At 34.7% G+C, this 12,610-nt stretch overlaps 1 protein-coding gene across 1 annotated transcript in view; it reads right to left on the bottom strand.

The window, feature by feature from the left end:
* Nucleotides 1-12,610, bottom strand: part of Lrp1b (LDL receptor related protein 1B) — a 1,777,071-nt gene that overhangs the window by 239,396 nt on the left and 1,525,065 nt on the right. The window contains exons 47-49 of the mRNA XM_041674488.1: nt 12,450-12,569; nt 1,023-1,136; nt 629-778 (exon numbers count right to left, since the gene is read on the bottom strand). Of these exons, the coding sequence (XP_041530422.1) occupies nt 629-778; nt 1,023-1,136; nt 12,450-12,569 (384 nt within the window). The remainder of the gene's footprint in view (nt 1-628; nt 779-1,022; nt 1,137-12,449; nt 12,570-12,610) is intronic.

Raw genomic sequence — 12,610 nt, 5'->3', positions numbered from 1 at the left:
AAGTGATACCCTCTTAACCATGTATCCACTTCCAATTATTTTGTGAGCATGTTGCATGACTTTATTTAGTTTCATTGTCATTAACTAGAAGCTATCATCGCTATTACAGAAGACATTTTCTAAAAAGCTAAATGATGTTCTTTAGAGAAGATATGTCAAGCAGAGATGGTTAAGGAGGATATATAAATGTTTCTGTCCAACTACGAACCGATAAAAAATAGCTCCTCTCCCCACCATGTCCAAAGCTGAATGAACAGCATTACTCTAACAAAATCATCAGCTGGGTAGCACAAAGTGAGGTCAGTAATAACAATTGTCTTTCTTCTGTTTATCCTTTAAAAAGTTGTTTAAGTTTTGTTAATTTTCTGGTAAAGCTTTATAGATGATACAACTTAATATCTTAATCATCAACTTTGAAAGTACTAATGAGGAGCTAAATGTTAAACAATATGATACAAAATTAGTATATATGTCCTATGCACCAGTTTGTAATTCATTTGGAGCGATCAAGTGGCATATTTAGAAGAAGATAGCTATTCCTGCTCTGTATCTAATTCTTCCATTCATTCCTTAAGTAGCTATTAAATCTTCAAGACAAGAAAAAAAATATTTTTCTTGCGGAAATTACCTGGGCACGTTAACTCATCCGAATAGTCTCCACAGTCATTAGACCCATCACAGATCCAGCTTGGCAGAACACACAGTGAAGTCGAGTTACAGCTTATGAATCCTTTAGATTTCACTCCAAGTTTATAGAAATGTGTGCAATCTGTATTATCTAGAAGGGTATGAATAAAAATGAAATTAAAATCACATTTGCCAAAATTTATGAGACTTCTACCTAGGTCACAGCGACGAGAAAACTTAACATCATCAAGAAAGTATATACAAAATTATGCTACAAAACAGGGTTAATTACATATCAATTCTGGAAGAAGTTCAAGAAAAAAGTTGGCCAGTGTTCAATTCAACGCCAACAGGTGTTCAGGGATGAACAAACAAAAGGTAGTAGCAATCCTTACTACAGTCCTTTTCGTCTGAAGCATCTGCGCAGTCCATGTTTTGGTTGCATCGTGCTGATCTTGGAATGCAAGTTCCATCTGCACAGCGAAACTCAACTGTGGAGCAGGTTGACACTATAGAAACCACAGTAAAGAGGTCAATAGATAAAAGAGATTGAAAATTACCTCTGCTTTATATTTTGAGAACTTTCATCAATTTATGCAATTTTATTTTAGTTCGATGTTTGAATTTGTATGTCTAAAGTGACACCCTGGCCCTCCAGCCTTCACCCCAATATGTCTCCTCTACTAGTATGTAATTCTGTCTTAAATGTGGATTTCTTCCTACCAATTTGTAATTGCCAGTTCGTGTACTTTGGAAACCTCCGGTATAGGTTCCATTCAAGAACGAGTTAGGTCTTGTTCATTCTGATTACATGGACCCAGCACTGAGATGGCATTAAAATTGCAATGAAGATCCTTTCCCCTCCCATCTCATATAGTTAAAATCATGAGCAGAAGCAACTGTATGACTGCATGCCATCAGCGAAATTCTTTAGGTTAAAGAAACAGGCATAAGCAGGAGTGGGGAAAGAGAAGTGGATACTGGGTTTCTTTTATTAATCACCATGGACAACTGACAATTACCACTGATAAAGCCATCTTTGCAGTGGTTCATGCTGTAGATACTTGAACACACAACTGTTCAACCATGTTGGTAGTGTTTATCATAGCAAATACAGATTACTCACAGTAACAAACATATGTGTTATGTCTCCCTATTGCTGTTACAGAAGTTTGACTTTAGAATTTCCTCAGATTAGATAAAAAATATGCTTCAGTGTGTTAATTTTCTTATATACAGGTTTTAAGTAATACATTATTTTTAATTATACATTTATTTCTAGGTTGCTTACACATTCATTAAAATGTAATAACTTTCAGCAATATGTTGTAAACAGGTGTATAGTATGCTTTGTATGATAGAGTCATCTAAATGCTATTTTTATTCCAACTTTAACTTCCACAGACAGATGATATCAGTGAGTAACATAAAGGACTTTGTGATTATGCAGCCTTTACTTACATTGATATTATAAAGTGCCTATTTAATTATAAACAAATTATATCAATTGAAAATGGTTTAAAACTATTTTAAAATATGCAAATTTTCCTCAGGGGTATGTATGTCATTTGTATTTCATAACACACTGTTCTTATTATATTTAATTGTATCTTGAAATTGCATACTTATTTGTTTAAATGATGATTAGGATAAATGTTTTATTTACAATTGGTGATTAAAATTGCTTCACTGCTTCTTCATTAAAAATAACAATTTAACATGCAAAAGAGATAATGCCATTATTAGAAGAGATAAATGCATTGTTCCACAAAGGGAAAAATAATTTGTATGCCCTAAAAAGAATTTATAATATACCATTCTATTTCATTTAATATTCGGTTTTCTTTCAGTAGAAATAGTAAATACATCATACTGGAAGTCCACAAGATAATCATTTTTACTTTATTACTTTCGCAATCAGTCTTTCTTTAACTATACTCGAAATGATTTCTTACAGTCTCTTTGTTAAGCAAACAGGATGCATTTCTTTGTGAAATAATACTGCAGCTATAAGAAAGCCTACAAAGGTACATATAAATATGATTTAAACATGGAATCCATGAAATATGCCAAGCAGTCTTGGTTCTGGAGTGAAAATAAAACTAAAAAGAAAATCTCCTAAATATCTTAAAAGCAAATACGTGTGAACTTAAAGTTTTTAGAGAACAGTGAGGGAGTGCAATAAGTGATATTCAGATGCTCAGGAGAGTGGGGTTGAGTGTAGAAGACATAGGGATTCATTTATTCCTTGCATTATGAATGGCTACAGGAAGGCAGGCAAGCAAGCATGGTGCTGGAACAGTCGCTGAGAACTCACATATAAGACACAATCATGAGGCATAAAAAGAGAGAGAGAGAGAGAGAAAGCAAACTGGAAATAGCATGGGATTTTAAGGCCTCAAAGCCTACTGGAAGTGATAAATCTCCCACAACAAGGCCAATCTCCTAATTCTTTCCAAATAATTCTATCAGTTAGGGACCATTTATTCAAATATATGAGCCTGTAAAAACTGGTCTCATTCAAATCACAAAATAGAGTTAGTAAATCCTGGGCATTTGAATGAACTGTCATTAAAAGAGAATAGCTGTGAAGTGCAATGGATCATCCTCTGGACACATGTCTTCACTGATTTTGTGACTAGTTATAGAGTTTGAGAGGCACAGGAAGGTTAATCAGAGATGAACGAGAAAGAAATTGAACTTTGTAATATGGTTACAGCATTCTGCGTTTGTGTCAGGATGGTTGTAGGAGATTATGACTTCTACATTAGTAGTCAATGAAGAACTCCTGTATTAAACACATGATTTCCAGCATTATGTAGGAGGTGTAGTATAGATGGAAGTAGTTAAGTGGGTTGTGCCACTAAAAGTTAGAAGTACCTCCCACTCTTCACCATGAGGTAAGCAGTCCCAAGTAGATTATGACACAATCATGATATACTGCTTCACTGTGGTCTAAAAACACGAATCCAAGAGCATGGCATTTGAGATTATGAGCCAACAGAAAGCTTTTTAAAGCTGCTTTGTCATGTATGTTAGTCATAATGATGATAAACTATTGCGACATGCAAATAATAGTAAGTTCGTTACACCGTTAAATTGTTTTCTTTTCTACTTCTGTAATAACACATAGCAAAGGCAGCTTCTAGAAGCAAGAGCTCATTTGGCTTACGTTTCCAGAGGGATAAACGTGCATTGTGGCCAAAGATTGTGGCAGAAAGCTGCAAGGATGGCAGCAAGAGCAGATGCTAAGAGCTTACAGCTCAAAGCACAAACAGGAAACAGAGCAAACGCAAAGCAGTAATCATTAAACCTCTAGTGACCTACTTCCTCCAAGAAGACCACACTGCCTAAGCTTGATAGAACAGGACCACCAACTGGGAACAAATATTGAAATGCGTATGAATGTTCACAGTATCTCATTCAAGCCATACAATAAGCAAATGAATTTCAATTTTGGGAAAGAAAAATCAAAACCCACTGTATGTTGCTTCAATTACATTCTTAGGGTGGTTTCTGAGTGAGAAATACTGAAACTTCTAATTTAACAGGTGAAAAAGAAAGTTGTCTGATATTTGTCCCTGGGCGAAAAGTCTTGAATAAGAGAGAAAAGAAAACAATTTGGTTCAAATAAAGATAGGCCAAGTGTGACATATTCAGCTTTTCTCTCCAGATAGTCCAACAGAAGTCATTAGTCTATAGAACACTAGTAAGAATACAACCATATCACACTGGGAATAGAAATGAAATACCACAAAATATGTTCTGACAGGGACAGTGGATCAAAGAGAGCAGTATGATGAAAATCAAAGCCACTGATTCTTCAATACACTTTTCTTGTTTTTTTTTCTTCCACTTTCTTTTTTATTTTGTCAATTAAAATAGTTTATGAGATTAAAAAGACATAAAATCAATAGGTCTTTCTGTGGTTTATGGGATAATTTTTATAAATAACTAAGGTTGATTCTCTCTTCTTTCCATGCTGTCTGCAGCTTAAGAATCTGACATTGGGGATTTAAATACAAATGACTTTAATTTTTCTGTAGTAATTCTAATTTGTTTACTTTCTATTTAATTATTCCATAACTGCTTAAGTTTTCAAGGTGTGCAAACATAGAAGGACTCTTAATTTGCTTTTGAGTTATGGGTGTGTATATATATTGGTGATGGTGGTGGAGTCTTTCAATATTTTTCTGAGCACTTTTGAAAATGAAGACAAAACAAATAGAAAAATCAGGCAGCCTTCATCTCTCCTTTAGGAAGTCTCTGAATCTCTGGTGCTCTAGTCCACCTGAAAGTGTTCTAGTGGCCCAAGGACACTGATGTCCTTCCCAAGGGAAGCAATTTACACTCATCTCAACATGGTGACACTTTATGTCCTTCCTGTCCAGATCAAGTCACTCAACGTGTCACACAACAATAAGAGGAAGACTAAATGACAAGCTTTGTGAGACTTCTTGAGGTATAATATCTTAGTAATGGAAGGAAAAGCTTTACAGGGATGATAAATAAAAGAGTGATGAAGATTCAGGGATTTTCCTCTCTGTTTACAAGAGAAGAAACGCAAAGCAAGTCATTCTAACATGCATTGGCACTGTGCTGTTGTGGATTAGAGTTACAGTAAGAGGGTAGTAATAACCGCTACAGATCAATAACATGTAAAAATGTCAACAGCATGCTAATAGCTTTACCTTCACCTCTAACCAATGCTTACTCAGATCTCAGCTTTTAAGTTGATTATTTTTACTTTGTTTTCCCTAGTCCTGAGAATATAGTCTCAGGTTTTATTCAAGCAAGGCAAGCCTTCTGAGATGTATTTACTCTTCATTTTGAAACAGGGTCTTGCTAACTTGTGAAACTGTTCTTAAACTGTAGCATAAATAGAATGGAAACTTATAATCCTCCTGCCTCAACTGCCTGAATAACTGGAGTTACAAGTTTTCCCAAGAGGCCTAACTTTGCATATTTAATTATAGCATTTAATATCTTGCTTGTATTGTTCCTCATTTTATTAGTTCTTTGAAAATTTTGTACAATCTATTTTGATCTTTTTCAAAATATATTATTCTCATATAATACATCATAACTGCAATCTCTTCTCCCTCCCTTTTCTTGGTACCTCACTACTTATTCCATCACCCAGAACTACTGCTCCCCATTTCTCTTCAGAAAAGAGCAGACCTTCCAGTGATTTCAAACAAACAAGTCATAACAAGATGCAATAAAATTAGGCATAAATCCTCACATCGAGACTGGACCAGGAAGCCCAATAGGAGAAAAAGAGTCACAGGAGGAAGCAACAGAGACAGATACAGAAAGGCCCCATGTTTACTTTCAGAAATCCAAAGAACTCCAAGCTAAACAACCACAGCATGTATGCAGAGAGCCTAGCATCAACCCATGCAAGCTCCATAATTGATACTTCAGTCTCTGTGAAGCATCTTATGAGCCCTGCTTAGTTGATTTTGTGGGCTGTGTTCTCCTGGAATACTCAACCTCGTTGGCTTGTACAATCCTTCTCCTCCTGTTCTATGGGTTTCCTGAGCTCCACCTGAACCATTCCCTCAATATTTTCTAGATTCATCTCCACTTTGCTACTACCCGATTTTATGTCCTCTTACTTTTAATCCATAAATACAGCCTGTGCACATAGCATTTTCTAGAGAGTGACCAACTCACTAGAGATTGCATCCTTAAAAAACACTAACCCTACTTTCCTAGGAGCTATCAACTGCACCTTTGCACTGAATGGGACTCTATACCCAGATCCTTCTCCATGTTAGCGTATTATTTGGTCAGAGCTAGCACGGGTCTTATACATGCTTTTACAGGCATTGTGAGTTCATATGTGAATCTGGAGTGCTATGTTAGAAAAACATTGTTTCTTTGTAGTCATCGACCACTTCTGACTTTTAATATCTTTTCATCCCCTTTTCTACCATGATGCCCGAGTAATAGGAGACGGTGTGATATAGATATCTACTCAACACTTTCTTATTCTCTACACCTTTGCCAGATGTGAGTTTCTGTGTTAATCACCACCTACTTCAAGAAGAAACTTCTCTGATGAGTGTTGACCAGTGTAATAACTATGGATATAAAAATTATTAAAAGTCAATTCATATTATGTCTGTTTAACAAACTAAAGAAAAAAAGTAGGTTCTTTTTTAGGGTCGATGACCCATAGAGCAACAGGTTCAACACCTTGACGCTGGTGCAGTTGTAGATTTTTACTGTGGAGTGCGCCTTAAATTCAATCAGAAAGTGGTTTGTTACTCCCATAATATGTGTGCCACTGTAACACTACCAAGAATGTCTGGCCAAGCCTGAAATGTATTTTTCAACAGTGATATTAGCAAGTGTTTATATGTGCAGTAAGTACATCCTAGGTTTGTACTGGCTCTTGGGAGATAAATGATCAGAAGACTTGGACAGATAACCATGTTATCTCCTGCTGATTCTTCATATTTTATCCTAAGCAGTGAGGGAGCAGTTTGTTAAACTCACAGCTGAATCAATAGTTATATGAAATGCAGTTAGCAAGATTCTTCTTCTGTGGTTTGCTAGGTACCTAAGAGAAAAGTTATGTTAACAATCACAGCTGAGACAAAAATCAAACTGTGATAAGTAATTTTTTTCTTAAAAAAAGCAACCTATTTGTTTAAAATGGGAATTACTCAACTTGCATAAACACGTTAATTTCTAAAAATTAACAATGAGTTTGAGTCCATGTTTAAAGGAACTTTAATTTCAAATACCTAGCATTATAGTAAAAAAAAAAAAGTCAGGAACGATGCTTTATTTGAATTTAAGGTATCCAACTGATATGCAGTTTCTTCTATTATTACAAAAAAATTATTACCAAAACCTTATTCTCAATACACTTTTGTGACCAAGACTGTAAATGAGATGGTAAAGTTTTTAGCAGAAGGACAATACTTCTTTTTAATGTGCACTGTTGTGGTAGTCACTATTGTAGATATAATTAGATATAGTGTATTTCATCTATATTTATGACTTTCTTCTTTAAATGCACCACAATTTCACAAATACACTATCATGAAGTAGACACAGTTTATTGTAATTTTAAGACAAAACTTCTTTTCTCAAGAAAACACATAGTAGCTGCGGTGTTTTCAATTAAAATGATTTCCATAGACCCATGGGGATTGGTACTGTCAGGAGGTGTTGCCTTATTAAAGGACTTGTATCACCCAGAGTGCCTTTGAGTTCTCAGATGTTAAGCCACAACCAGTATGACATTCTAATTCTGCTGCTTTTGGATCTAGACGTAGAACCATCAGTTACCTCTCCAACACTCTGTCTGCATGCATTCTGTAACGCTTCCCACCATGACAGTAATAGACTTAACCTCTGAACAGTAAGCCAGTCTCAAATAAATTCTTTCCTTTATAAGTGTTGATGTGATTATGAGATATCTTCACAGCAATTAAACCCTGTCTCAGACTGACACCCAGGAATGGGATTTTGTTGCAATAGGTAGAACATATTTTAACTTGGAAACATGTAGGCTTTGGGAGTTTGAGTTAGAAAATCAGAGGAATGCTTTACAAGGGGCTTAATTGGCCATGCTGGTAGGAATATGGAAACAGTGGTGCTTAAGGTGATTTTAAACTTAGAGGTCTGGCTTAAGAAGTTTCAGAGAAGAATTTTAGTATGTGGCCTAGAGACTGTTCTTGTTACTTTAGTTAAGAATGTGACTTCATTTTTACCTTGTCCAAGACATCTACCTGAGGCTAAATGAAAAGTTTTAGGCTAGTTGCATCAGCAGAGGAAATTTCAAAACAGCTTAAAATTGACTCCGTCATATGGTTCTTAGTGTTCACATTATGTAAATTTATATGGAAAAGGAAAAAAAACTGAGCAAGGAAAAATACAAAATATACAATTGGAGGAGGAAAGGGGCTCCAGGAAGTATAAATAGATTTAATAATGTAGATATGGCCTTGTTGGAAGAAGTGTGTCACTAGGGGTACCTTTAAGGTCTCAAGTGATCAAATGACACACAGTGATTTTTGCACATCTTGTACATGTGAATCCAGATGTAGAACTCTCAGCGATCACTCTGGCCCTGTGTCTGCCTGCATGCCACCATGTTTCCCATGGTGATAATGGAATAAATATCTTGTCTCTAAACCAGCCCAGATTAAACATGTTACTTTATAAGTGGTGCTGTGGTTATAATGCCTCTTCTCAGCAATAAATCCTTAACTAACAGAGTTGCATTAAGTTCCAATGGCTTCTTTTAAGAAAAAAAAAATTGACACAAATTTTCCATAAACTTTTGTTTAGCCTCTTCAAGCTCTGTTTTCTTATTTTTACCAGCAACCTAATGGAATGCATTCACTCCTGCTTGAAGCTACCCCATCGATAGTACCCATTCCTTAGTTTCAGTTCATTTTCGTTCCTTCCTCCTTTTAAATGTTTATCAATTTCCCTCTGTCTACTTTCAATGTCTTATAATTTTTTTGTTTTTAAATTTTAATAGGGAATATGAAATAACTTACTTTGAAAAAATATTGGATCGCCTTCCATTGAACCTGAGATGACAATAGAGTAGAAGGCTTTCCTGCAAGCTGCTAGGCTTTGGATGACGTCCCTGAATCTCCTGAGCCTTTAGCACACATTTCCTCGATTCTCTAATTCCTCGGAGCCATTTCATCTCAACTCTAATTCATACTTTTCCTTTTCCTTCAATATTTTAAAAAAGTTTCTCTATTCCCTATCAATAATCTCTTACTGATCACTCTTCTGTCATATTTCATTTTTGATCTGATTCTCCTATGACTTCATTAAGCTTTCTTTCCTCAGTGTAATCAATAAATGACCTCTGATTCACCAAGATAAATTGGCACTTGTAGCTCAAGTCTGTCATCTTGCTTTCTCTGCAACACATAAAATGCTGAGTGATTGGGCTTTCCTAATAAAATATTCTTAAGAGGATTTTTCCTCTGTGCCTCCAATATACTTATACTTTTATGCTTAATTTTTAAAATTTAGCACGCACTTTTGACTCATTATTTGAAAATAACCGTCCTTCACACTGTCTGATATGATCTCCTTATTATCCTTATGGAGTCTGAAAATCAATACTTCTTATCTGAGATCTTTTAGTGGAACTCTGGCTTCCAGGTCATTGAAATTGCCAAATTTCAGAGGAAACTAATCTGAGCTTATTCTATTCCTAAATAAGCAATGTCCATAATAATACCCTGGAAACATGGAAAGAACCAGTGGGGATTAAATTTTTCAGTGAATTTCCTGAGAGGAAGATGTATATTATGTCGTAATTTTGTGTCTTAGTCTAGTTTGGTGTATTTTACTTAAAAAGTGTTCAGCAAATGGAGAGACTTTAAAAAGGACACCGTTTTAGAAAAACTTGTTGTGTACAGATTTTAACTGGCCTGACATATTGTCATTTAACCTACAAATATTTGTATTCCATTCAGGATCACCTTTGGTCAGAAATTTTAAAACTGGCAACACTAACATGTCATTTTATATAGGGTATGTATTTTCTGAATATTATTTACCATTCAAAGTAATATTAATAATCTTACTCAATTTAATTTTATGTTTTATTTTTTAGGAAACTGATGCAGAAACTGGTACAGGGCCTTATAAAATTGAGATAATAACAGTATGAGAACAAAGTATAATTTGAGTATTTTCACTAGTAAGCATGTGAGAAATATAAACCTGTTAACACAGAAACAAACTAGGAAATCATAGGCAGGGAAATATGTATGAAGTATATTCAATTCAGGACTTAAGTGGATTGACTGGAAAGCTATTCTAACTGACAAATGGAAAATTGTCCATGTATTCATTGCATTAGTAATGATGTATACAATAAGGAAGAACAAGATTCTATAAGGCTTCAACTTAAGCCATAGAACTACAGGCAACTAAGGAATGCTAAGAATGGTATAAATAGTCTTCCCCCACGAAATAGTACACCAACTTGGTTTCTAATTCCAAAGGTCAGTCATTAAGGCATACCTATGTGTAACATTATGCAGTTAAGGTTTTTCTTAGGAAAACACACACACACACATTTACTTATGAATGTGTGTGTGTATGTATGTATGAACAATAATTCGTGGGGAAAAAAGGCCATGAATTTTAAAAACCTCTTTGGGGAGTATATTGGGAAGGTTGGAAGGGAGGAAATGAGAAATGATGTAATTGTATTATAGGGTCAATAATGAAAAAATAATGAAAGAAAAAGGAGAGTACAAACAAGTTTCATGATATGTTGGCATATTTTACAACATGGATAAATCATAAAGACATATCTTAAGTGAAAGAAGCAGGACATGAAAGACTATGTATACTGTATGACTTAATTTGTGTGAATTTTTTACAAAGGACAAAATTGTGGTACGCAATGAGAATGAGAATTAGGAACTCAGATAAATGTTCTGAAATTTATTGATTATAATGAATGCAAAATCACATAAATTTACTAGAAGTCATTGAGTATATTTGAAACATGAAGTATATGGCATGTATAAACATGAATAGATAAATATTACTAGTAATAAATATTTTACACATACATTAGGAAATGACATGGTAGGTACAATAGAACAAAGATAATAATTCTTAGAGCTATAAATTCAGTATTGAATATTGCTGTGGAATATTCAATGCACCATGAAAATATGTTGCTCTCATAGTTTTAATAAAGACCTAACTGGTTAATAGCTAGGAAGGAAGGGTTTAGCTGGGAAAGCCAGACTGAGAGAATGCTAAGAGGAAGAATGATGGAGTTGCCAGTCTAACACAGAGGAAGCAGGATACGTATAAAACAAAATAACAAGCCTTGAGCTATGTAGCAGCACATAAATTAATAGAAATGTGTAGCAATATTTCATTTGTTTTTTAATAAATAAAGCTTGCCTGAAGATCAAAGAGTATAACAGCCTAACAGATCAGGCAGTGGTGACACACGCCTTTAATCTCAGCAGCCACACAAGTTTGCCATAGAAACATTTAATCCCATTCCTAGAAAGCAATATAAGATGGCAGAAGACAGCTCTCAGACACAGTCTCATTCTGAGATTCCAGGAGGCAGGATCCCCATTTCAAACTGAGGTAAAAGTAAGAGTCGGTGGCTGACTGTTTTGCTTATGTGACCTTCAGGTTAAACCAAAAAATCTATCTCTAGGTTTTTATTAAACATTCTGCAGAAATGGGTTATTTAACTTGTAAGACTAGGTAGTAATAAGGCTAAGCTCTTGGCATTTATAACTAATAAATCTTTGTCATTATTTGTAAACTGGATGGCGGGACAGAAAATTCTGCTTACAGAATATTCTGACATAAACATCATAAAAACAATTGATAAAATAGAATTAAAGAAAGGACAATAGTTAAATGTGAGCTAAATAATAGACACTAGAAAGTTGTCATAATTTTTAAATTCAATTCATTTCGACTGATTTAGAAAAGTAAATACTTGCTTTATTCAAACTGTATCATTGTACTCACTGTTTAGGCTTTCTCCAAAATGCTCCTCTTTGGTGATATCCTCTGACAAAAACTATCCTCTCTCAGATTTCACAGAATCAATATTTTTTATTTCACATGTGATGGAGGAGATCATGAGATTCTCATATCCCCAAATCTGGCTTAATTTTCTTAATAGAGTCATCTAGAGTTCTATTCCAAAAGTATTTGTAAAAGATGTCATCAGATGTTTTTCTAGCACAATTTTCTCAGGGACAAACTTTGTGAAAGTTTAATAAACATCTATCATATTGTCTGATATGCCAAGCTTATGTAAGAATATTTACCTTTACAATCCAGTTCATCAGAGTTATCGCCACAATCATTTGCACCATCACAGAGTTTGCCATGAGGAATACAACGGTGATTATAACAAGGTTTGAATCCGCTTCGACAACTTCTATTTTCTTATGAATAAAGATTAAAACTTGTAGTTAGAGGTCTATAG

Source organism: Microtus oregoni, unplaced genomic scaffold, assembly GCF_018167655.1.
Source record: "Microtus oregoni isolate MIOR12 unplaced genomic scaffold, Mior012 000025F_ref0000491, whole genome shotgun sequence".
Classification (NCBI taxonomy): Eukaryota; Metazoa; Chordata; class Mammalia; order Rodentia; family Cricetidae; genus Microtus; species Microtus oregoni.
The sequence above is the reverse complement of the archived record's forward strand: the minus strand, read 5'-3'. Positions and strand labels throughout refer to the sequence as shown.